This window comes from Lathyrus oleraceus, chromosome 1 (assembly GCF_024323335.1).
Source record: "Lathyrus oleraceus cultivar Zhongwan6 chromosome 1, CAAS_Psat_ZW6_1.0, whole genome shotgun sequence".
Taxonomy (NCBI): domain Eukaryota; kingdom Viridiplantae; phylum Streptophyta; class Magnoliopsida; order Fabales; family Fabaceae; genus Lathyrus; species Lathyrus oleraceus.
Genome location: NC_066579.1, coordinates 313,983,150 through 314,008,120, shown reverse-complemented (window position 1 = coordinate 314,008,120; position 24,971 = coordinate 313,983,150). Strand labels below are relative to the sequence as shown.

The following is a 24,971-nucleotide window of genomic DNA, read 5'->3' as shown; positions in this document are numbered from 1 at the left end:
GCGCATATGCTAAACTTTCTTGTTCAAGATGGTATTGAAAGAATAGCAAAAATAGTTGAAAGTGTGCGTGAAATTGTGAAGTTTATCAATCAATCTAAAGCAAGGTTGTAAACATTCTCACAAATAGTTCAACATGTTGGAACTCCACCTATCAAATGTTGTAAGTTGAAATGCAAATAAAAGAAGTCTTCCCTTGTTTTCAAGATTGAGAACCAAGTTATACAACTCTTCCGGATGATGTTAGAGGTATTTAATGTAGTTACAAATATTATTTCTGGTAGTGAATATCCAACTTCTAACTTATATCTTGTTGAGGTGTTTCAAATCAAGCTAGTTTTAGATCAAGTTGTTCAAGATGAATATGATTTTATGAAAGAAATGACAAAAGTAATTACGGAAAAATTTGACAAATATTGGAGTCAATATAATCTTGTTATGTCGCTTACTTATGTTTTGGACCCTAGGATCAAAATGATGGGTGTTAACATATGTTTTCCCATAATTAATCTGGGAGATGAAGCTAGAAAAATATATAAGATATGTGTATTACTCTTGATAATATGTACAAAGAGTATGTTGGTCTATTTAGTGAGCACGGTGAAGAAGGATCTGGTAGAACTAATGTTGATCAAAATGGGCTTATTTTGGAGCCACATAAATCTTCAGGGTGGTTATTGTTAATGAATTATGTCGAAGAACAACAAGCAATTCTTGTCGTTAAATATGAAATTAAAGAGTATTTGAGTGAGATAAATTACAAGCCTAAAGATAATGGGATTAGGAACAAACCTAAGGTAATATGGTCTCTTTTGATTATTAAGTATAGTATAAACTATAAAAAATAGCATTGATAATTTATTGAAGTTAACTTCTTCTTTTTATTAATAGGTGAAGCATATGCAAACCAAACTTACATTACTCCCTTGATGATAAATAGATACATTCTTGATTTTTCTGTTTCGTTGATGAATTTGGTTTTAATTGGATTTATGTTAGTTTATTTTTTATTAAAGTGGATAAGTAAGGAATTTGTGTGAAATATGGTACCTGTTCTATTGTCCTAACTTTCTTAGCCTTTCTTTATTCCATAATGGTGTAGCATAACATAATATGATCATTTTGTGTTGGTGTTACATTATATGAATTTAATTGATTTTAAAAATATCATCTTGCATTTTGCAGGTTGTCTCTTCTATAGTAAATATGGCAGTAAAGCTCACTTGCATTTAGAGTCATTCTTGTTGTAGACATAACATCATTTATTAAAATAACATGTGTAATGAAGGTTGAAAGTGGAGTAATCATTCTAGGATGCGAATGTATCAACTTCAAGTAATTTTTGTTATACTATTTCATTAAAATTAATAAGGTTCCTAAAGATTTAGATAAAGTTGTAAGACAAAGTTAAACTCCAATTAAGTAGTTTTTGAATTAGAGTTTCAAATGTATCTCTTGAAAGTTGTATAGTTTTTTATGTTGTAGATTTTTTTAGACAAAGTTAAATTCTAATTTGATAACTTTATTTTATTTCAATATTTTTATTTTAAAATTTTAATTTAAAATGTCAAATAAATAAAAAAACTAGACTTAAAAAAATGACTTTGAAGTCCGTGAAGCAAACAAGCTGAACCTAATGAGATGAACCTAACAAGTTGAACCAGGTTGTTCGTGAACTTTAAATGCGTTTATTTTGAGCTTAAAATAAAGTTTGAGTCGAACTTGAGTCGAGTTTCGAGTTGAACATATTCTTATCAAGTCGAACCGAGTTGAGTCGAGTTCGACTCGACTTGACTCATTTCAATCCCCAAGTAGGATAATCGATGATGAAATTCTATTCTCATAAGGAGAGATGTTGGACATGATATTTGGGACAACATGTACAACAGTTTAAAAAAACTTGACAAATACTAAGGAATTAAAAGCAGAAAACAATAAAGAATATATGAGAATTGTTAACCCATTTCAGTGCAACATCACCTACATCTAGAAGGCTTCCAATCCAAGAAAGTAAATTCACTCTCAATAGTATTAGATAAAAAACCTTGTTCAATGCTTACTTATGAATACTACTTGTGTCTTTCTATTTAGGACTCCCCCTGAATATGAGAACCTTTCTCTTAATCACTACCCTAGTGATTAATGCTTTCAAAAGATTACATATGTTGAATTACAACTCAACTAAATTATCAACCTTTATGCCTAGAATATTCAGTTTAGGCATCTTTTAGAGGGTTATGTTGCGGTAAATTCATGACCATTAAGCTATGGATAAGCTTAACATCAATAAAACCAGAGTCACCACCGCGCTTTTATTGTTTCCAAAGGAAAAGGAAAAAGTACAAACAAAACCCAAAGATAAGAAGTTTTCAAATCAAAACTAATAAAATTTCAGAGATTACAGGTAAGGGGGTTGGTTACATAGAGGGAAGGTGTTAGCACCTAAAGTATCCTGGGTACTCCTAGGGAGTCCTTTTTTATGTGTGTATGTGTGTTTGGTATAAAAGATGTTTGAGAAATAGAGTGTGGGGATGAGAAAAGAATTTATTGGTTATGTTTTTGTGTTTGACAAGACCTTCCACTTATGCCTACGTACCAACATAAAAATGAGGGATCAAAATCGCGTAGTTCGTGGTAACAATTTCAAAATGGGTGGATTGCTTTTAATAAAAAGTTAAGTGAAAAGGGGCACAAAGGGGCCAAAAGTTAGAATGAGTATTAGTTCTTTTTGTCTTTTGAAATTTTAAGTCAATATATTTAGATTTATTTACAAATTTGATTTAAGAAAAAGTTTGAAAATTCATTGGCATAAGGTCAAAGTTTCTAATTGTCTAAGTTTGAAATCGCAAGCAAAGAAAGTTTTTGAAAAGGGGGAGAGATTTTAAAATTTAAGAAGTGAGAGAAGATGAAGAGACTAATCCTAAGCATAAAATTAAAAGTTAACAGTTGAAAAGATCTGACCAATGGGATGCAATCCAACAGACAAGAATGTCATATAGAAAACCCACTTTTCCTTTGGAATCTGAATCAAGTAATTATCCACAAGCAATTATCAATATCAAACATCATGAAGATCAAGGCATCAAATAAAGATATCCATGTCCAAGCAAGTAATTCCATAGCTAGCAGTCTTCTCATGTATTAGATGAAATACTCATTGATTAACTCAGAATAAAGCATTAGACACAAGATCAAAATAATAGTTGGCATCAAGAAAATGTAGCAGATGAACTCAAATAAATCTCAATACTTGCATCAAATGAAGGCTCAAATCACAATAACTTGGTCTCAAAATGTTGGCATTGGCCAAGTCCCTTTGCATATGGAATGTTGCCTAATCCTAGGTCTAAAAGTTCAGATCAAGATCAACAATCCACCAAACATTTTTTAGGGTTTTTGTTGTTTATTAGGTATTTTAAGGTCCTAAGACTACAAACACAAACAAAATACACAAACAAATATATACAATCACAATATATGGTTCAAATGAGCAAAGTGAAAATGGCATAAACATAAACAAGTTTAATGAAATGTAAATGGCAATGAATGGTAAATGACTAGAAATTAAATTGCATAAAATAAATGGCTTAAAAGTAATGCAATATTAACAATAGTTTAGTGTTAGTCAAAGTTAATTATATGTTAGTAGGGTTTTGCTTTTTAATTAGTTAAGTCATTCTTTGGAGAACACTCAACCATCTATTCACAAGCATGGATCCTTGAACCAAGACATCTTCCATAGGAAGGAAAAAAGACCAAGTTTCCATACAATACCATGAAAGATGGGAGACTTACAATCCCACTTACTAGAATGTTATGCCTTTAGGGTTAAAATTTAGCTCTATGTTAAGCAATCGTAATTGGACTTATGTAGAAGTCATAACTATCTGAGGCCAGACAGTAAAAATTTAGGTGTTAATGCATGTTAGAGATTTGGTATAATGAACCAAACTCCAAAAACATACCACATACTAAAAGAAAAGATCAAAAGGGATGGACCTATCCCATCCATACTTGTATTGGTTCACCTGACACAAAGTCATTGACGAACCAATTAGCCTTAGGATATTGAGACTTCATTGATCAATGAAAGGAATGAGAAAGAATGGGGATGAAGATGAAAGGGGAAGGGGAAGGAGAGAAACACAAATTGGTCATGGGAGGAATTTTATCAAATTAAAATCAGCCATTCATTTTGGGAGATGAAATGTACATTTCATCAATCCCCTAAATCCAATGATTTTAATCCAACAAAAGTCAAATAAACCTTGACCAAGGTCCAAACAAATAGTCAAACATCACAAGACCATAAAAATAGCTCAAGATAATGTTTACACAATTAATCAATTAAAAATCAAATTAATATTAATTAAAATTCAATTTAAATTGGCCAAAACCTAAAACCTCTTCAAAACACCAAATAAATGGCCAAGAAATTTATCCTAGGTCAAACAAGGTCAAAGGATCTTAGGCAAAAAATTTCATGATTTTTGAAAAGTCAGAAGTATTTTTAAACAATTAAAAATATGCACAAAAACATTTAATTCATGAAAATTATCAAATTTAATCCAAAAAATAGTTTTAATTCAGAAAATGAAAGAAAAATATTTAAAGATTTTTGGTGAAAGTCCCATATTTTTTGGATTAAAAATGAAATTAATATGAATTAAACAAAATAAATGGATTAAATGAAAAATAAAATAAAATAAAATAAATAAATAATGGCCATCAGATCTCCCTCATTAATTGAGGTGGCAAATATGATGGCCACGCACTAAGGTGCACCAAATACATGAGTCAAGCATGCAGCAACATGAGTCAAATAAAACAAAGGCCAGGATTAAAACGTGGAATCAAGATCAGATGGTTGGAAGGCAGCCAACACATCACTAGAGCCCTAGCTTCGGTCATCTTCTCCGGTGAGGACCACCGGACTGGTCCAATCAAAACTTCATACAAAATGAAAAATGAGTACACTAATTTGAAGAAAAAATGCTCAGGAGCACGGATCTGACCTCCATTTCTTCCAATTCCAAGTATATTGAAAGATACATGGATTTGAAATTTGAGGTTCGTAATTTGAGTTATTTTGATTTGACCTCAAAGCAACTCAATCTTGTTGCCTACATTGGTAGGACTTCAGCCAACCAAAAATCACAAAGAATAATGAAGAATTGAGAGAGAATCGAAGAAATGAAGTTTCTGAATTTTCACCTTCGAGTTGCTTCAAATTTGCTATATCTTGATCTGGATTTGCTTGATTCCTCTTCCTCTTGCTTGCAGTGATCAATTGAGATGAAAAGGGAAATGAATTCTTGGAGTTTGAACTTCCAAACAGAAGGTGAAGTCAAACTTGATTTCAATGAAATCCTCAAGAAATTCTATGGAGTGAGGGGTCTGAGTTATCTTGGCAAAGCTTGGGCAAGGTGTTGATGAAGTTCTGAGCTCATTGCACTTGTATTTATAGGGTTATCACATGCTTTCCACACACTTCCATTTGAAATCCAAAAATAGCAATTTGCATCATGAGTTTGCATGGGCGTGTACAAAGCCCAAAGAATGACTGGAAAAGGTCCAAAATCGTGCACATGTGATGCTGAAAGCAATGCATTAAGCCACGCAATGTTGAAATGAAATTGAACATGAGAAAGTTCTAAACGGTACCATGCATTACACTCATGCTCAAGTCCTTCAATATTGATCCAAATGAGATGATCTTGGACTTTTTGGAAAGGTGAGATCAAGGGGAACAACTTTTATGTTGAAATTTTTTCCATTTGAATCTTGGATCATCATGAATTTTGAGGTGGAAGTTTGGAAAATCAAACATAAATTAAACTTTTCTAAGTACCAAGTCAAATGTTTACTTCTTCCACCTTGAATAACTTTTGTTATGGACTTCAAATGGAAAAACTTCCTTCATAAAAGTTATAGCTCTTTCAAACCTATACAATCTGGTCACAAATTTGACCTCATTTGGATTTGGCATGAAGGCGTTATGCATTTTAGAAGTTGAGGAAAATCACTTGTTCAATGGTAATGGCCCAAAATGACCTATAATGTTTCCTCTTGGCACATGCATTTGAAAGTTGAATTTGAACTTCCTCAAAACATAAACGTTGAATAGGACATCTTGAATTTGATCATGTAATTTTGGATTTCATATCATAAAAATTGAGCAAGTTATGGTCTTGAGAAGTTGACCTTCTAACTAGGGTTCAAACAAAATGACCTATAGTCTTTCACCATAAAAAAAGACTTTCCAAGCAAAACTAGCTCTTGAATTCAACATGAAAGTTGTTTGGAATGTCATTATGAGTAACGTTTCTCTTAGAATCATTTTCATATGACAAAAATTGTAGGAGATAGGGTCTAGGGAACCCCAGTTTTGACCAGTTGACTTTCTCTGGTCAACCACCATGAACCATCTTGCTAGCTTGACATTCTCTTGATTTTTGGGACTCATGGAGGATCATATATGTGTAGGATGATGTAATATGAATTATCCCTTGAAATATTTGATCAAATGATGAAGAAACTTGTTGAGGAAGTCACACAAGATACCCATATGAATTAGGGCTTGCAAGTCAAACAAGCTTCAAACACTTGATGAATTCTTGATCAAAATGATGTGTGAAGATAATGGGGATCCATATATGATGTATATAACCAATGTGAACCATTTCTTGATTGGTCTCCTTGCATTGGGGGTCTCAAAACCTAGATATGAGCTTGATGAGGCATTGGTGGATGCACACACTACTTGCAAAAGAAACAAAGTTATACATAGACATATTTTGGTATTTTGGTTAGTAAACAAAGAAAAACAAAGTATGATACAATCAAATGTGCTGGGTGATCTCTCTCAATGCAAACCCAATGAGTGAGGGGTAAGGAGGATGCCAAGGTGTGATCCCAAAGGCAATGCATATGATGAGATAGCATGAGGGATCTTAGGATCAAAATTGGGGTCTTACAGCTGCCCCTATATAAGGACATTCTAACTGAGGATGTGAAGGTTAACATCTTCGTATTGACTCAGTAGAATGGACTTAAATAACAACATATAGATACAAATTTTGGTCCCTAAGAGACCTCATGATGCATATGATATAAAATGCTAAGAATAATTTCTGTGGGGAAAATATTGCCCCAAAGGAAAAGAATCCGGAGAGACTGAAAGTCCACAGGAGTATAATGCATTCCATACGAAAAAAACTCACTGGGGAGACAGAGACTCTGGGGATAAACTGTTGTGCGTAGGCCAGGCTACGACTTGAAAAAATTGCTGGAGATGCGAGGGGATTTCCATGAAATTAAATCAATGGAAGGACTTGGTCAGGGATAAGGGAAATCTGTAGAGGAAATGGGTACATCAGAATAAAACTGAAATACTCAAACCAAACAGGGGATTGGCGACTTCCCTGAGGAAATACGCACTCAAACTCAACTGGGGAAGAATTAACTTCAACATAGGAGTACCAGAAGTACATTATCTATTACCGGTTACTGGGTAGGAAGATAACATATTCTGACAGAGAGGCATCCGTTACCGATTAGGGTAAACATATCAAGGATGACTCGCTGAGGAAAAAGGAGGTGTATTCGTTACCAGTTACTGGGTAAGAATAGCCTACCGGGGAAAATATCAAATAGGATTTACAACTACCGATTACTGGGCAGAAGACCAAAGAGAGAGAATATCCACCACTGGTTAAAGTGAACATATCAAGGATAGACTGAGGGGAAGAATATCCGTCATCGGTTAAGATGAACATATCAAGGATAAACCACCAGGGGAAAAGTAGGAATTACATCTATTAGTTACTAGATAGAATACCAAAAAGAGAATACCTGTCACCGATTAAGATGAACATACCAAGGATAGACTCAACAGGGGGATGCGGGATTTACAACTACCGGTTACTAGGCAGAGGACCGCAAAGAGGAGAAAATCCGTCATCAGTTAAGATGAACATATCAAGGATTAACTCTGAGGGGAATGAAATAGGGATTGCAACTACCTTTTTACTGGGTAGAAAACCGCAAAGGGAGAATATCCTTCATCGGTTAGGATGAACATATCAAGGATAGACTGCCTGGGGAAATGTGAAAACGAATCCGCTGGGGATAACAAAAGAAGTAGATTACTTTTACTGGGTATTGGGCAAAAGTGAAGTACTCACAAGTCGAGAAGAATATTACCAGTTACTGGAAAATAGACTCTCGGGGGACCAAAAGTATCTATCTAGGTAAGAGCTAGAAAGAAACGGTCGAACAAGGGCTCAACCCAATGAGGATATAACTCAATGGGAATGGTTCCATCCAGATAATTAACTGGGGAGGAAACTGAAATAATAATCATCCACGAGGAAATAACTCAGTGGGGAATGAGAAAGGTTAAATTCTTTCTGCCTAAGGGGCTGACACTCTACAATTGAAGGAAGACAGACGCACCAAGCCTGTATGGGGAAATAATGTCACAAAAATAGGGAAACAGAATAATGAAATTAAATGCGATAAAAATGCGCAATGAAATGTCAGATGTATGAATATGTTTATATATGATTGATGATTATGCTGACAACCTATTGCAAAGGATACAAATGTCACAGATTTGAATCATCGCTACAACATACGGCTAATCTCGACAAGATGGAGATACCAACTGGAGAAACATGCTGGGGATGGATGCAAATTATATGGCTCTGAATATCTCAACCATGGCTAGAGAAAGAGAAAAGATATGCTGAGGATCCAAATTGCCAACTCTGTGGGGAATTTTAGGTCTACGTCATATCAAATGGGAGACAACCTCGTAGGGGATCAAATCAAACACTTCTCAGAATCAATAATGTCGGGAATCAGGAATGAACTTCGCCCAAGACTAAAGGAGATAAAACTTTGTACGGAGCCAGACTATCGAAGATGTGAGCCTACAAATCAACTCTGGCGGTGATCCACAAACTCAGCTGGGAAAAACCCGACTTACTGCTGTGGAGGAAAAGGTTACCAAACCCACTGCTTGGGGAAGACCAACAATGCTTCACACTTTAGGACTTACCTGTTCTCAGTTTGCTGTCGATATTCCTTACTGAAATTGATTGCTTTCATATTTTAAGAAAAAAAAATTTATTTATTAATTTGTTTCAAAATTATCATCATAAAGTTCAATTTTATTTAGCTGAAACAAATAAGAGTAGAAACAATTGGACAAAAGCTCAACTTTATTTAATAGAATGGTAGTCTGTAAATGACAAGACTCCATAGATCTTTACAAAAGTTGAAAATGGTAATTTACATGAAAAAGGGCTACATTGAATACAATGATCACTACTCTTCCTGCCCACTTCAATATCCGATGTGCTCTTGGTTTCGGTTGAAAATGATGAATCAGAACCGAATGACTTTCTTAAAACTGCTCCCATGACCGGAGATCAACCGAATGCAGTTACTTGCCATAATCCCTAACTTTTGCATAGATTGCCCCAAGGTGAGGTACTCAACCTATCGTGATGGATTTTCTATTTTATGTCTCTAACTTTTGGCTGGATCGCCCTTTCGGGTTTTCCATCCACTAAGACACCCATTTTTACCTAAGCCTCCCTTTCGGGTTTTCAGCTTAGTGAGCTGTTCTTTTCTTTTTAGGCGAAGTATTTCTTGACTGCATCGTCATTCACAGGACGAGTGAACTCTTCACCATCCATAGTTGTAAGAATCAAAGTACCGCCTAAGAAGGCTCTCTTAACAATATATGAGCCTTCAGAATTAGGAGTCCATTTTCCCCTAGCATCGGGTTTAAAAGATAGAATCTTCTTGAGCATAAGGTCACCTTCTCTAAACACATGAGGTCTGACCTTCTTATCAAATTCCTTCTTCATTCTCTGCTGATATAACTGACCATGACACATGGCAGTCAATCCCTTCTCTTCAATCAAATTCAGTTGATCATATCTGGTCTGACACCATTCAACTTCTGTCAACTTGGCTTCCATCAAGACACATAGTGATGGAATCTCAACCTCTACTAGGAGCACATCCTCCATACTATAAACAAGTGAAAAAGAGGTTGCCCTTGTCGAAGTGAGGGCGGATGTACGGTACCCATGCAAAGCAAATGGGAGCATCTCATGCCAATCTTTATACGTCACAACCATCTTTTGAATGATCTTTTTGATGTTCTTGTTCGCAACTTCAACAACCCCATTCATCTTAGGTCTCTAGGGAGAAGAATTATCATGTGCAATCTTGAAGTCTTTGCAAAGAGTTTCCACCATATTATTATTCAAGTTAGATCCACTGTCGATAATGATCTTACTTTACACACCATAACGACATATAATCTGATTCTTGATAAACCTCACAATAACTTGCTTGGTTACATTCACATACGATTCCGCTTCAACCCACTTTGTGAAGTAGTCAATAGCCACTAGAATGAAACGATGTCCATTTGACGCTTTGGTCTCAATCATATCAATTCCCCCCATGGAGAAGGGCCATGGAGAGGAAATGAAATTCAACAGTGTCGGAGGAACATGAATCTTATCTGCATAGATTTGACACTTGTGACATTTCTTCATAAACTTGCAACAGTCAGTTTCCATTGTCAGCCAATAGTAACCTACTCTCAACATCTTCTTAGCCATAGCATGTCCATTGGAGTGAGTACCAAAGGAACCTTCATGGACTTCAGTCATAAATAGGTCTGCTTAATGTCTATCCACGTATCTGAGCAAGAGCATATCAAAGTTTCTCTTGTAAAGCACACCACCATTTAGGTAAAAGTTGCTAGCTAATCTCCTCAAAGTCTTCTTATCTTTCAAAGATGCCCCAGACGGGTAAATATGACTTTAGAGGAAACATTTAATATCAAAATACCACGGTTTCTCATCTTTGACCTCTTCAACAACAAATACATGAGCCGGCCTATCAAGACGCATCACAGTCAGATTAGGGACTTCATTCCAAAAATTCACCATAATCATTGAAGCCAACGTTGCAAGAGCATCTGCCATCCGGTTTTCATCTCGAGGGATATGATGAAACTCAACTTTTGTAAAGAAAGTTGAAATTCTCCTCGCGTAATCTTTATATGGTATTAAATCGGGTTGATTCATCTCCCATTCACCTTTGATATGATTCACCACCAAAGTTGAATCTCCATAAACGTCCAAATACTTTATTCTGAGATCAATGGCCTCTTCAAGCCCCATAATGCAGGTTTCATACTCTGCCATGTTGTTTGTACACTTGAAAGTCAATCTAGTTGTAAATGGAAAATAAGTGCCTTGATGAGTAATAATCATTGCCCCAATGCCATTACCATACTGATTAACAACTCCATCAAATACCATGCCCCAACGGGAACCAGGTTTTGGCCCTTCTTCCAGCAATGGTTCATCACAATATTTCATATTCAGGTACAAGATCTCTTCGTCAGGAAAATCTATTGCACTGACTGGTAATCTTCAATCGGTTGGTGAGCCAAGTGGTCAACCAGGACACTACCTTTAATCGCTTTTTGAGATCAGTATTTAATATCATACTCGGATAATAACATCTGCCAACGAGAAATCCTCCCAGTTAAAGCAGGCTTCTCAAAATATACTTGATTGGATCCATTTTAGATATCAACCAAGTAGTATAATTCAACATATATTGGCGCAGGCGCTTAGCAGCCCAAGCCAATACGCAACAAGTCTTTTCCAGCATAGAATACCGAGTCTCACAATCGGTGAACTTCTTACTGAGGTAGTAAATGGCATACTCTTTCTTTCCAGATTCATCTTGTTGACCAAGAACACAACCCATACTCTCATCGAGCACAGGCAAATACATGATCAACGAGCGGAGACAGAACTTGAGGCTAAAGTAAATACTCTTTGATACTATCAAAATCTTTCTGGCAATCTTCGGTCCAATCACAAGACTGATCTTTTTGAAGAAGCTTGAATATAGGCGCACATGCGGCAGTCATATGCGATATAAATCTTGAGATATAATTCAAGTGGCCGAGAAAACCTTTGACTTGCTTCTCAGTTTTGGGCACATGCATCTCTTGTATTGCTTTGATCTTGGCAAGATCAACTTCAATACCCTTCTCACTGACAATAAATCCCAACAACTTACCAGAACGAACACCAAAAGTACATTTATTAGGATTCAAGTGGAGTTTGTACTTCCTCAAACATTAGAATAGCTTCAACAAATGCTCAACATGTTCTTCTTCATCACTTGATTTGGCAATCATATCATCAACATAAACCTCGATCTCTTTATGCATCATGTCATGAAAAAGAGTGGTCATAGCTCTCTGGTATGTTGCACTAGCATTCTTTAAACCTAAAGGTATCACTCTATAACAGAATGTTCCCCATGGTGTAATGAACTCGGTCTTCTCCATATCTTTAGGTGCCATCTTGATCTGATTGTAACCGAAAAAACCGTCCATAAACGAAAATACTTTGAACTTAGTTGTATTGTCTACCAACATATCAATGTGTGGTAGAGGAAAATCATCTTTCAGACTAGCTTTATTCAAATCTCTATAATCAACACACATGCAGACTTTTCCATCCTTCTTCGGAACATGCACAATATTGGCCACCCACTGTGGATATTCGGAGGTTACAAGGAAACCAACACCAATCTGCTTCTATAATTCCTCTTTGATTTTCACTGCCATATCAGGATGAGTCCTCCTCAACTTCTGCTTGACCGGAGGGCATTCTGGCTTCAACGACAATCTATGCTCCACAATCTTAGAATCCAACCCAGGCATGTCTTGATAGGACCAAGCAAATACATCTGAATACTCTCGAAGAAGATCAGTCGACCCCTTCTTAGCTTCTGGACACAGTTGAGACCCAATCTTGACTTCTTTCACATCATCTTCGGAACCCAAGTTGACTAGTTCAATCTGCTCTTCGAATGGCTGAATGGCCTTTTCCTCATGCTCAAGTAAACGAGATAATTTATCAGATACTTCTTCATCATCAGTTTCTTCCTTAGCCTCAAACACAGGGAAATCAAAGTTTGAAGAGGGAGTATGATCATTGTATTTAATGGGTTTGGGAAACCAACCTGCATAATGATTTGATATTTTTTATTTTAGAGAACTAAATTGTGACCAAATATTATGCAGATGGAAGATTATTATTTATTTATGTTTTTTGTGATTACCATTTTCAGAAAAGCAAAAATTAAAAATAAAACATCATAGATGTGGATGAACAAAATTGTATTTTATTGACGATAATAGAAATGCCCAACAATGTTCGCTTCTCCCTTAGGCAAAGGAGAAGGATTTTTCTTAAAAATGAAAACAAGTTACTTAGAGCGATGAATAAAGGTAGGAACATCAACAACAACCCAATTGTTGCAAGTCTGGCTATGCGTCACAAAGTTGGCGCAAGCTTCGTCTTCATCGTCATCATCCTCGATCACAACAGCTGAGTGTTGATCATTACCATGAATGAACCTTCCACTGCGGAAATTCGGTTGCACATCTTCAGCTTTGACATCGAGCGACCCTAGTTGAAATCCCAATTCGTCCTTATTCTTGTTTTCAGCAATCTCTATCACACGACCCCACTGATCGGTGCTGCCAGTCTCAATAGCTTTCTGAGCATCCTTCAAAGAAGACATGGGTGCCCCAGTTTTCTTCACTTCACCAGCAATAGACAAGTCTTGGAACGAAGTTCCAACCTCCTCCCCAGCTTCAACATAAGAAAAGGATGGAAGATGGCTCACTAAAAGCGCCTTCTCTCCACCACCAACTACAAGCTTGTCGTTCTTCATAAATTTAAGCTTCTGGTGTAGAGTAGATGTCACTGTTCCTGCCTCATGAATCCATGGCCTTCCCAATAAACATCTATAGGCCGGGTGAATATCCATCACTTGAAAAGTAATATGAAAATCACTCAGACCTATCTTGACTGGAAGGTCCACTTCACCAATGACGGTTTTTCGAGAACCGTCGAATGCTTTGGCAATCATGCCACTGTACCTCATTGGGGTGCCTTGATAAGAAAGTCTGGACATAGTTGACTTTGGAAGCACATTCAGAGACGAACCAGTATCGACCAATACGTTGGACAGTGCATCCTCCTTCCAGTTCATTGAGATGTGGAGTTCCAGATTGTGATTTCTACCTTTCTCAGGAAGCTCTTCATCACAAAAACTCAAATTATTACAGGAAGTAATGTTAGCAACAATGTGTTCAAATTGATCTACAGTTACATCATGTTCAATGTAGGCTTGCTCAAGTACTTTCTGCATCGCCTCTCTATGTGCCTCAGAATTCATTAACAGAGACAAAATTGAAATCTTTGACGGGGTTTGGAGCAGCTGCTCCACCACATTAAATTCACTCCTCTTAATCAAATGCAATACCTCATCATCATCGTTAGTCTTCAGTTTGCTGGATTCACCAGACTGACACACTGGAGCGCTAACTGGATTCACCACTGGAATATATGCCTTCTTATTGGCTACAACATCCTCTACTTCTTTTGGAAAGACCGGACCGAAAACACGACCGCTACGGGTCACCTTTGCAGTATCAGTTATATTTACCACAGAATCTGCTATGGGTAAAGGAACCTCTTGACCATTTTCCACCATTGTGGCATTATACTGATAAGGCACAGCTTTATCGGATGCATACAGGACGGGGCCCGCTAACCGTATTACCAACGGCGATACTGATCTATTGACGATGTTGTTGTTGTTGCTATCAAATTGGATTACTACCCGCTCAAGGGTCTTAAACACCAGAACAATCACATTCACATCATTTATATCTCTCGACTGACAAAATTGGATAATCCCTTCATCCATTAACCTCTGAATATCCCTCTTGACAATAACACATCCTCGAGGGTTCACGCTGCATACCACACAACCATCATGGTCATGCTCATAATCACTGACCAAACAGATATCTCTATGAATTGCAACCAAAGACTGTCTGATATGGCGGACATCATAAACCTTATACTCTCAAGGACAACCATCTACCATGTTGACAGAAGCATTACCATGAGCGAGCAACGAATTAGATTTCACATTAGGCACACGGTCCTCAAAGGACACCATCCCACTCTTCACAAGATTTTGTACTTCGTACTTCAATGGGTAGCAGTTCTCAATGTCATGACCAGGGGCTCCCTGGTGAAAGGCACAATGGAGTTCAGGTTTGAACCACCATGGAAGTGGCTCGGGAATCTGTGGTGGATTTCTGGGTTGAAGTAAGTTCTTGAGAACCAAAGATGGATATAATTCTACATAGGACATAGGAATAGGGTCAAAAGATACCTTCTTCCTCTCAAAACTTTGTTGCTGATTATTGTTGTTGTTGTTGTTGGTTCTTTGTTACAGTTGTTGTTGACGTTGTTGTTGCTGAATCAGGACTGATTGATTGTTGGAATTGTTAGAAAACACAGGAATTACTGATGAAACCTGATGTTGATGCTGACGCGATTGAGAACTCCTTCTGATATGAGGCCTCTTCTACCTCCCTACATGTACTGAATTGGTTTCCCCCTCCTTCCTCTTGGAGAAACTACCACCGTACTTCTTGCTGGACGATGCTTCCTCCTTAGATAGACATCCTTCACAGACTCCCTCTTCTAACCTCATCCCTATATGTACCATTTCGGTAAAGTCACCTAGGGCACTGGCAATCATGCGTTCGTAGTAAAATGAACTCAAAGTCTTCAGGAAAATCTTCGTCATCTTTTTCTCTTCCATTGGAGGATTAATCTGAGCAGCAAGCTCCCTCCACCTCTGAGCATACTCTTTAAACGTCTCCTTATCCTTCTGAGACATAGACATCAACTGGTCTCTATCAGGTGCCATATCAACATTGTATTTGTACTGCTTAACAAAAGCTTCACCTAAATCGTTGAAAGTATGTATACTTGCACTGTCCAACCCCATATACCATCTCAAAGAAGAACCAGTCAAACTGTCTTGGAAGTAGTGAATCAGCAACTGATCATTTTCAGTTTGAGTTGACATCTTTCTGGCATACATAATAAGGTGGCTTAGTGGACAAGTGTTTCCCTTATACTTTTCAAAGTCATGGACTTTGAACTTCATCAGGATCTTCACATTCGGCACTAGGCAAAGTTCAGCAGCACTTTTCCCAAACAAGTCTTTTCCTCTCAACGTATTCAACTCTTTTCGCAGCTCAAGGAACTGATCCTTCATCTCGTCCATCTTCTCGTATAGGTCTGGGCCCTCAGATGGATCAGAATGGTAGATGGTGTACTCAACACGAGGCAAAGTATGAACAACTGGAGGAGGCACAGACATGACCGAGATAGATGCCGATATAGAAACAAAAGTGGGTGCAAACCCTTCAGGGACAAAGTTGGACGGCATTCCCCACAGGAATCCAGCATGCATGGAAGGACCGGATTGGCTAGTAGTGCAGGAGTTGGTGAAGACTGATTCTACGCAGCAAGAACAAACTCCATCATAGCAGTCAACCGTGAAATCTCATCCTTCAGCTCTCTATTCTCTTGTTCCAAATGTTCCATGATATTGAGTTGATTAGCGCGGGTGTTGTATCGGTGAGTCAGCTTGGTTGAAGCACAGAAGAATAACTGATAAGACATCTGGCAGAAGAAAACCTGCTATGCAAATGATGCATGAAATGCGATATTTTGTTTGTTTTTTAATTTCAAGGAACATATGAAGTTATATTTGCAAATATATATTCAAATAATAACAATAACAATTCAATTTGCCATAAAATCTCCTTTTATTCATAAAATTTGGAAGTATTACACTAAGTACAATTTCATAAACCAAAGTACAAATACAAGATAAAAGGAAACTAATCATCCTAAGGATCCCTTAGCAACAGTGTCAGAAGATTTGGTTGTGGGCGCATACTTCCTTCGAATGCGTCGAATCTCGAACTCAAAATATGTCTTCATCTGAGCTTTCTCAAGGACAAGCTAGTCCACAATCTTCTTCCAAGCACCGGATGGATGAGGCATACTAGAGGAAGATGGATCCTCTGGCTTTCTTTGTCTCTTCATCCTAGGTCTTCAAGAAGTTGAATAAGCGCGTGTTTGTCTTTCGACTCAAGCTGCAACTCCTCATGCTTTCAGCTGAAAGCATGTAACCGCTCTTTCCACATATCTCTTTCTTGCTTTATCTTAGTGAGTGCGTCTTCCAACTCCTCTATATCTTGGTTAGGGAGAGTTGATGGCTCAACCACAACCAAAGACATATTTCTTTCACAAGCATACAACATCTTCAACTCCAAGACTCTCTTCTTCACCCAAATGGTGTAAGCTTCCAAAGCTACACAGTTGCATGGACCAAGCTCGGATCTTCCTTTCCTATGCACATCATGCCAAGCACGTATCATCTTCTGCTTCAAATATTGGGGATCTTTACCCTCTTGATAAAAAATACCTTCTAACCGAGTGTTATTAGGTTTATCTCTCAAGGGGAACCCAAGTTGACGACGAGCCAAAGCAAGGTTGTAGTTGATTCCTCCTTGTGTACCAACGAGGGGCACATTAGAGAATTCACCACAACTATCAATAATACCCAAGCTACTCAATGCAGAGTCATACCAAACAAATCATCATTAGTGAGAGATATAAGTCTCTGAGACCACCGTAGACATTGCTTGTTCTCTAAAAGCAGGCGTCTGAGGTAAGTGCGAAATAAACCACTTATATAGAAGAGGAACACAACACACAATAGTTCCACCACCTTTTAGAATTCCTTAAGTTCAAAGAGAAATACATGTCACCCAACAAATTCGGAACAGGATTCCCATTTAAGAAGATTCTAATGGCGTTAACATCAACAAAACCGTCAATGTTAGGGAACAAGGCCAAACCATAGATGAGCAACACAAAGATGGCTTCAAAAGCATCCACACTACCAGCTTGAGCAAAGACAGTAGCTTTACCAATGAGGAACTCAGAAGTCAACCCAAGAATACCTCCTTTCTTCACCAAATAAGTCTCAATCTCAGATTTCTTCAGATGAAGAGCTTCAGCTATGATATGAGATCTAGGAATCTCCTCCAATCCAGTAAAAGGCACTTTGTCAGATACGGGTATTCCCAAGAGATGGACATACTCCTCTAACGTAGGCATAAGCTGATAATCGGGAAAAGTGAAGCATCAGTAGAGAGGGTCATAGAACTGAACCAAAACACTCAGAAGTCCTTCAACTACATCTACAAATAATACATACAAAAGCTTCCCATGGCATTGCATGAAGTCCAAGGGATCTAGTACAAAGGATGGCAACTTCCTTAGCTCTTTCAAATCCGGACATCTAAAACTATACTTCTTAGTGTTCCTTCGTCCACAATGAATGGTCTGAAAATATTGGCAAATAAGACCTCAGTTCCTTGAAATTTATTTTTGTGATGAATGTTATGATGTGCATGAATGCATGAATGCAACAATCACAAACAAGGGATCACACACAAGGCAAACACAAGCAAAGGTCAATGGATGGATCAAGTCGTCATCAAGATCAATCATCCATTTTGGTGGATTATGGTTTTCACCTTATCAACACCCAAGTTCCATTGATATTGACAAGACTTGATTGGATTAACCAAGAATCAAAGGGTTTGTTGTGAGTCACGAGCATGGAGTCAGGTTAAGAACCACCCCAAAAGATGGTACTAAGGATAAAAACCTATAGATCATGTTCTAAAAAGTTACCAAAGTCTTAATCCCATCTATCGGATATTACAGGTTAGGATGACTGACTCATCAATCCATAATATTCTCAAGAGAAACTCGTCTGAGTGTAGTATCGTGTAACAACTGTTATCAAGTCTACACCTGAACAGTCTCCGCACTACGTCCTAAATAGGCCAAGTTGGGTTAAATGTTCTACGGTCCTCAGCTTCTCGGACCCCAAATCAGAGAAAGTAATGCCTATCCACAAATAACTTGTGTGACATCAGTAACTCCAAAAGGGTCTCCACTGAGTAGATAGATCTCAGGCTAACTTCTTAAGGACTACTCCACACAAGTCGAACATGACTATACCATCCTCCTATCTTAATTGCACTCAAGTTCGGGTTAGAACTTATCTCACCACTCAGAGATCACCAAGCATAACAAGAAGATTATATCATACAAACACGTATACAAACATCAGATATACAAATATATACACATAAAAAAAGTAGGCTAAACCCGCTACGGACTACTCCTCAGCAGAGTCGCCACTTAATTTCTGTAGCGGTAAATTCATGACCATCAAGCCATGGATAAGATTAACATCAATAAAACCAGAGTTGCCACCACGCTTTTATTGTTTCTAAAGGAAAAGGGAAAAGTACGAACAAAACCCAAAGATCAGAAGTTTTCAAATCAAAACTAGTAAAATGCCAGAGATTATAGGTAAGGGGGTTGGTTACACAAAGGGAAGGTATTAGCACCCAAAGTGTCCTAGGTACTCCTAGGGAGCACTTTTTTATGCGTGTATATGTGTTTAGTATAAAATATGTTTGAAAAAATAGAGTGTGGGGATGAGAAAAGAATTTATTGGTTATGTTTTTGTGTTTGACAAGACCTTCGGACTTGTGCCTACGTACCATCATAAAAATGAGGGATCAAAACCTCGTAGTTCGTGGTAATAATTTCAAAATGGGTGGATTACTTTTAATCAAAAGTTAAGTGAAAAGGGGCACAAAGGGCCCAAAAGTTTGAATGAGTATTAGTTCTTTTTGTCTTTTGAAATTTTAAGTTAATATGATTAGATTTATTTACAAATTTGATTTAAGAAAAAGTTTGAAAATTCATTGGCATAAGGCCAAAGTCTCTAATTTGAAACAAGTCTAAGTTTGAAATCGCAAGCAAAGAAAGTTTTTGAAAAGGGGGAGAGATTTTAAAATTTAAGAAGTAGGAGAAGATGAAGAGACTAATCCTAAGCATAAAATTAAAAGTTAAGAGTTGAAAAGATCTGACCAATGGGATGAAATCCAATAGACAAGAATGTCATATAGAAAACCCACTTTCCCTTTGGACTCTGAATCAAGCAATTAGCAATATCAAACATCATGAAGATCAAGGCATCAAATAAAGATAGCCATATCCAAGCAAGCAATTCCATAGCTAGCAGTCTTCTTTGTCTTCTCATGTATCAGACGAAATACTCCTTGATTAACTCAGAGAAAAGCATTAGACACAAGATCAAAATAACAATTGGCATCAAGAAAATATAGTCGATGAACTCAAATAAATCCCAATACTTGCATCAGATGAAGGCTCACAATAACTTGGTCTCAAAATGTTGGCATTGGCCAAGTCCCTTTGCATATGGAATGTTGCCTAATCCTAAGTCCAAAAGTTAAGATCAAGATCAACAGTCCACCAAACATTTTGTAGGGCTTTGGTTTTTTATTAGGTATTTTAAGGTCCTAAGACTGTAATACCCTAATTTTGACCCTAAGATCCCTCATGACATCATAGCATTGCATTTGCATAGCCTCAAGGATCATAAGCATCTTGGCTCCCTTTGCCTTTGGGTGGGATCTCTTGTGAGTTGGTTTGAGATCACCAGGCATGCTTGAATTGTATATCATTGCTTTTATCATTTTTATCTATTAACCAAAAGCACAAAAATATGTCACTAACATCTCTTGTTTGTAGCTTGAGCAGTCACAAGGTCTAAAGCTTCTAGGAGATCCTATGTGCATTGATATGGCCAAGAGACGAGGAAGGCAAGCATGGCTATGGTTCCCAAATCTCTAATTTATCAAATATGCCTCCCAAGTATCTCAATTAATAATTTTGACCAAAGCAAATCAAAGGGTTTGAGATTTGTTTCCCAAGGAAACCCTAATTCATCTGTTTATCAACTGTGTCTTGCTCATGAAGCAACCTCAACCCATGGTCAAATACAATCAAGGGAAGTTATTTAATTCATCATTTCATTCATATTTGAACTAATTTGAGTGCCCTCAATCATCAATTCATCAAGATATGAGGTTTGGACTTGAGAAGTTGATCAGTCAATTCATCTGACTATTTTGAAATGCACTGAGACCTAACTTTTTATGTGTTTGTCAAATGGAGATGACCCCAAGAGAAACAATGTTCTTAAGGACTATATGAACAACTTTCATGTTCATAAAAAATTTATTTGAAGCTTGGAAAGTCATCCTCCATTCCAAGACATTATAGGTCATTTTGACTGAAACCCTAATTTTGGGTCAACTTCCCAAGGACATAACTCCTTCATTTTTCATGATTTTGAGGTGGAATAAAATTCATTGGAAAGCTTAAGGTTTATACTTCAAATGTTATGTTGAGCAAAATTCCAAAATCTCAAAATAAATACATGTGATAATGCAAAACATTATAGGTCACTTTGGACCAAATGCATTGAAATGTGAAAAAGTCCAACTTCAAGTGCCCATAACGTCTTCATCAAAACTCCAAATGATGCAAAATTTAAGTCCAAATTTAAGTCCAAATTTATTGAGCTTGAATCATTGAGACAGAAGGGCTTGAACTTTGGCCAATTTTGAAATTGTCACACATGCATGTTTTGCACCCTACACTTCAAGTTCAATTTTCATTAATTTACAAGGCCCAAATGGAGTTTTGATCAACATAACATTTGTTCCTTATGCAATAAGCTTTCCAACCATTACTCATGAGGTTACATTTCAAGTTTGGACAGGGCATTTTCGAAGACTTGAATGTAATAGTGCATTTTGTGAAAATCATTTCAATTGCCATGCATGAGCTCATACAATCCAATCTGCACGTCCATTCTACTTACATCATGCATAAGCTTCCATTTCCAAGTGGAATTGGGCCCTCCATGCGCCTGTACAGGCCCATGCATGGAGGCCCTTTCCATCCATGCACACGATTTGATCATGCAATTCAGCCTTGCTCAGCTATAAATACAATGCCTTGGCCTCTCATTTCTTCAACCTAAAGGTGCCCCAATTGCTGCTCAACTGAAATCCTAGCCATCACTAAAGGAACTATCTCATTTCTCTTCAAATTTTTCAGATCTGAATTTTGATTTCATTGATCAATCTTCAGATCTCAAAGTTCCTAAACCTTCTCTTCTTGATCCATAGTGCCTACTGTTAGCAAAAGCATCCACAGATCTTGACTCAAAGCCTTGCAATTCAAAGGTTTACTTCAACTGTTATTTGCTTTGAACCAACTTGTATATTGCTCTATTTGCTTTGTTCTCGTGTGATCTGAAGTCCTCTGCATAGAGGCAACATTGCTATGCTTTCAATTTTTGAAAATCATGAAGTTCATATGAACACCACATAATTTCCACTTCTGATTTCTCTCAATCTAGAGATCTAGAATGGAATTGAATGGAATAGGGGTGATGTACATCACCCCAGCTTTCGAATGATGCCTGGATAGTGCATTTTGGTTGCCATTTTTTTCTCTGCAATTTTTGAACCTCGCCGGAGCTGGCCGGAGAAGACGATGGCACTGGCCACCGTCTGGTCTCCAGATTCAATCAGGAGCGTCCATTGCCTTTTCCAGATTGAATCTCGTGCATCCATTGTTATGACTTTATTAAAGGCCGAGTGTGTCTCATTTGACTAAGGAGTTTGGTGAACGCGTGCTTCTAGGCCGTGTGATGATCCACGTCAATTAATGAAGGATCATCCAACGCTCCACGCTTTTTCTCTTTTTCTAATTTCTGATTTTAATTTCTTTAATTTCTTTTAATTTCATTTTATTTCTAAAATTCATATCTCTCTCATTATTGGTCCAAAAATTATGGGACCAATTTCATTCTTCTCCTTTTAATTTCTACTTTCTAAAAATGATTTTTAATATTTTTTATTTTATCATTTGATATTTCTTAGTAATTTTCTCTTTTCTGATTGTTTTTAATTCATTTAAAATAGTTTTTGATATTAAAAAAATACCAAAATATTTTTCCAACCTCTTTGAATGATGATAGATCTATGAAAAATATTCTCATCAATTTATTAATTGATTTGAGATTTATTTAAGATTTTAGTTCAATTAGGTTATTTTTATGCATTTTTAATTGATTTAAAATAGTTTCTGACTTTTAAAAATGCTGAAATTTTTTGTCAATCTTTTTTTGACCTTGTTGAACTTGGGATAATTTACTTGGACTTTTCAAAGTTGATTTGAAGTAAGTTTGAAGTTTGACCCTTCTTTATTATTTTAATTCAAGTTTTATTTTAATATTAAAAAATGCCAAAAATATTTTATTTGTTTCTTGACTTCTAATCTTCATTTTGCTTCTGTTTTCTATTATTTAACCTTGATCTTCTTTATCTTTGGTCAATGCTTGTTGATTATCTCATTCTATTTCCATTAATGCACTTTAATTCTTCATCTTCTTCTTCTTCTTTTTCTTTTTTTTGATCAATGAGTTAAAGATTGGTGGTTAGCATTGATACATGGAGGTTTAATCTTCCTTGATTCAAATCTAATTCATCTTGATCCTGGATCAAGGGAATGGCTTTGTATTAAGGATAGGTTGCTTCCTAAATCATGCAAAGAACCTAAATCAATACAAGATCATTTCTCATCTTCTTTTTGGCATGGCAAGTTGTTGGAGTTTGATTCACTAATCAAGACCTCTAACTTGTGTTGTTGCCTACATTATTATTGACCGGCCTCAGATAGTTGTGACTTCTATATAAGTCCAATTACGATTGCTTAACATAACGCTAAATTTGCCTTATGGCACACTAACTATTAACACTAACTATTAACCATTAACATTTACTTCTAGCACTTTATATTTATGCAATTTACTATTCTTGTACATATTATTCATTTGCTTTTGCTCTTTGCTCATTTGAGCACATGTTTATGTTAATGCAATTTGCCTTTTGCTCACTTGAGCACATAATTGTGTATATATTATTGTGCTTGTGTTTTGTTTTGATTATTGTGGACCAAATGCAAAGAAATGGACAAATGGACTTAGTTTCTAGGACAATTCCCTATGAAAAATTGGAGTAAAAGGACCTTAATGTTGAAGATGGATTAGAAGGACCAAATCTCTAAACTCACTCTTGTCCATTCTTGATTTGCTTCATGGAACCTTTTGATGTGTGTGCTTTTGTGCTAGGAAATCCTATTTGAGCCAAATTGAAGAACCATTGTCATGTGCTTCAAAGGAGAAAGATACAAGAGCCATTGGGGATCTTCTAAGAGCTTGCTTGATTGATTTGATTGCTTGAGTTTACACTTATTTGCTTGCTTATTCCAAAGGATGGGAGCTACTTGGATCATCAATATGATCTCAAGAGAGGAACTCCATTTGTGGTCTTGTTTCTTATCCTTCATCTCTTGTATGTTTAGGACTTTAGTCATTCTTCTTCTTCCCTCCACTCTAACCCAAGCCAAAACTTTTGTGCAAACATTTAACATTTCTTTTCAAACATTAGAAACCTAAGCCTTATGCTTTTGATTTTCAAACTCCTTTTCATAACACTTATTTTGAATTGAATCTTTAAGTCAACTTTGACCATACTTTGTAAATACTTTTCATTGGTAAATATAACTCATTCAAATGCTTTTTGTGGTTTCAATGGCCACTTCCTTAATCAAAACTTTTCATAACCTTTAGCTATTAGGTTTGAGTTATCCTTGAGGTAGATGTAATACTCACCTTTATCCTTAGTGATGGACAATGAGTCTTCCATGCTTATTATAGGGTTAACCCCTTACTAGCATGTTGAAGCTATCCTCACATGGTGGATTTGTGGTTTTAGGTTGAGTTTTCTCTCTTGGATAACAAAAGACCTTAAGGCTTTTGGACCAATCAATTCACCAACTTGTTTTGAGATTTTTACCCCGAACTACGAGGTTTTGATCCTAATCTTTTTTTAAGATGGTACGTAGGCAATGGGTTTATCCATCCAAACACAAAAAATGTAAATAATTTGTATATTCTCTTCCCATCTCTTCAATCATGTTTGCACA

The 24,971-nt window shown here is 36.7% G+C and overlaps 1 protein-coding gene across 1 annotated transcript in view; it reads left to right on the top strand.

The window, feature by feature from the left end:
• Positions 1-539: 539 nt before the first annotated feature.
• LOC127104721 (sugar transporter ERD6-like 6) overlaps positions 540-24,971 on the top strand; it is a 29,821-nt gene continuing 5,389 nt past the window's right edge. Inside the window, exon 1 of the mRNA XM_051041888.1 lies at positions 540-794. Coding sequence (XP_050897845.1) covers positions 540-794 — 255 coding nt within the window. The remainder of the gene's footprint in view (positions 795-24,971) is intronic.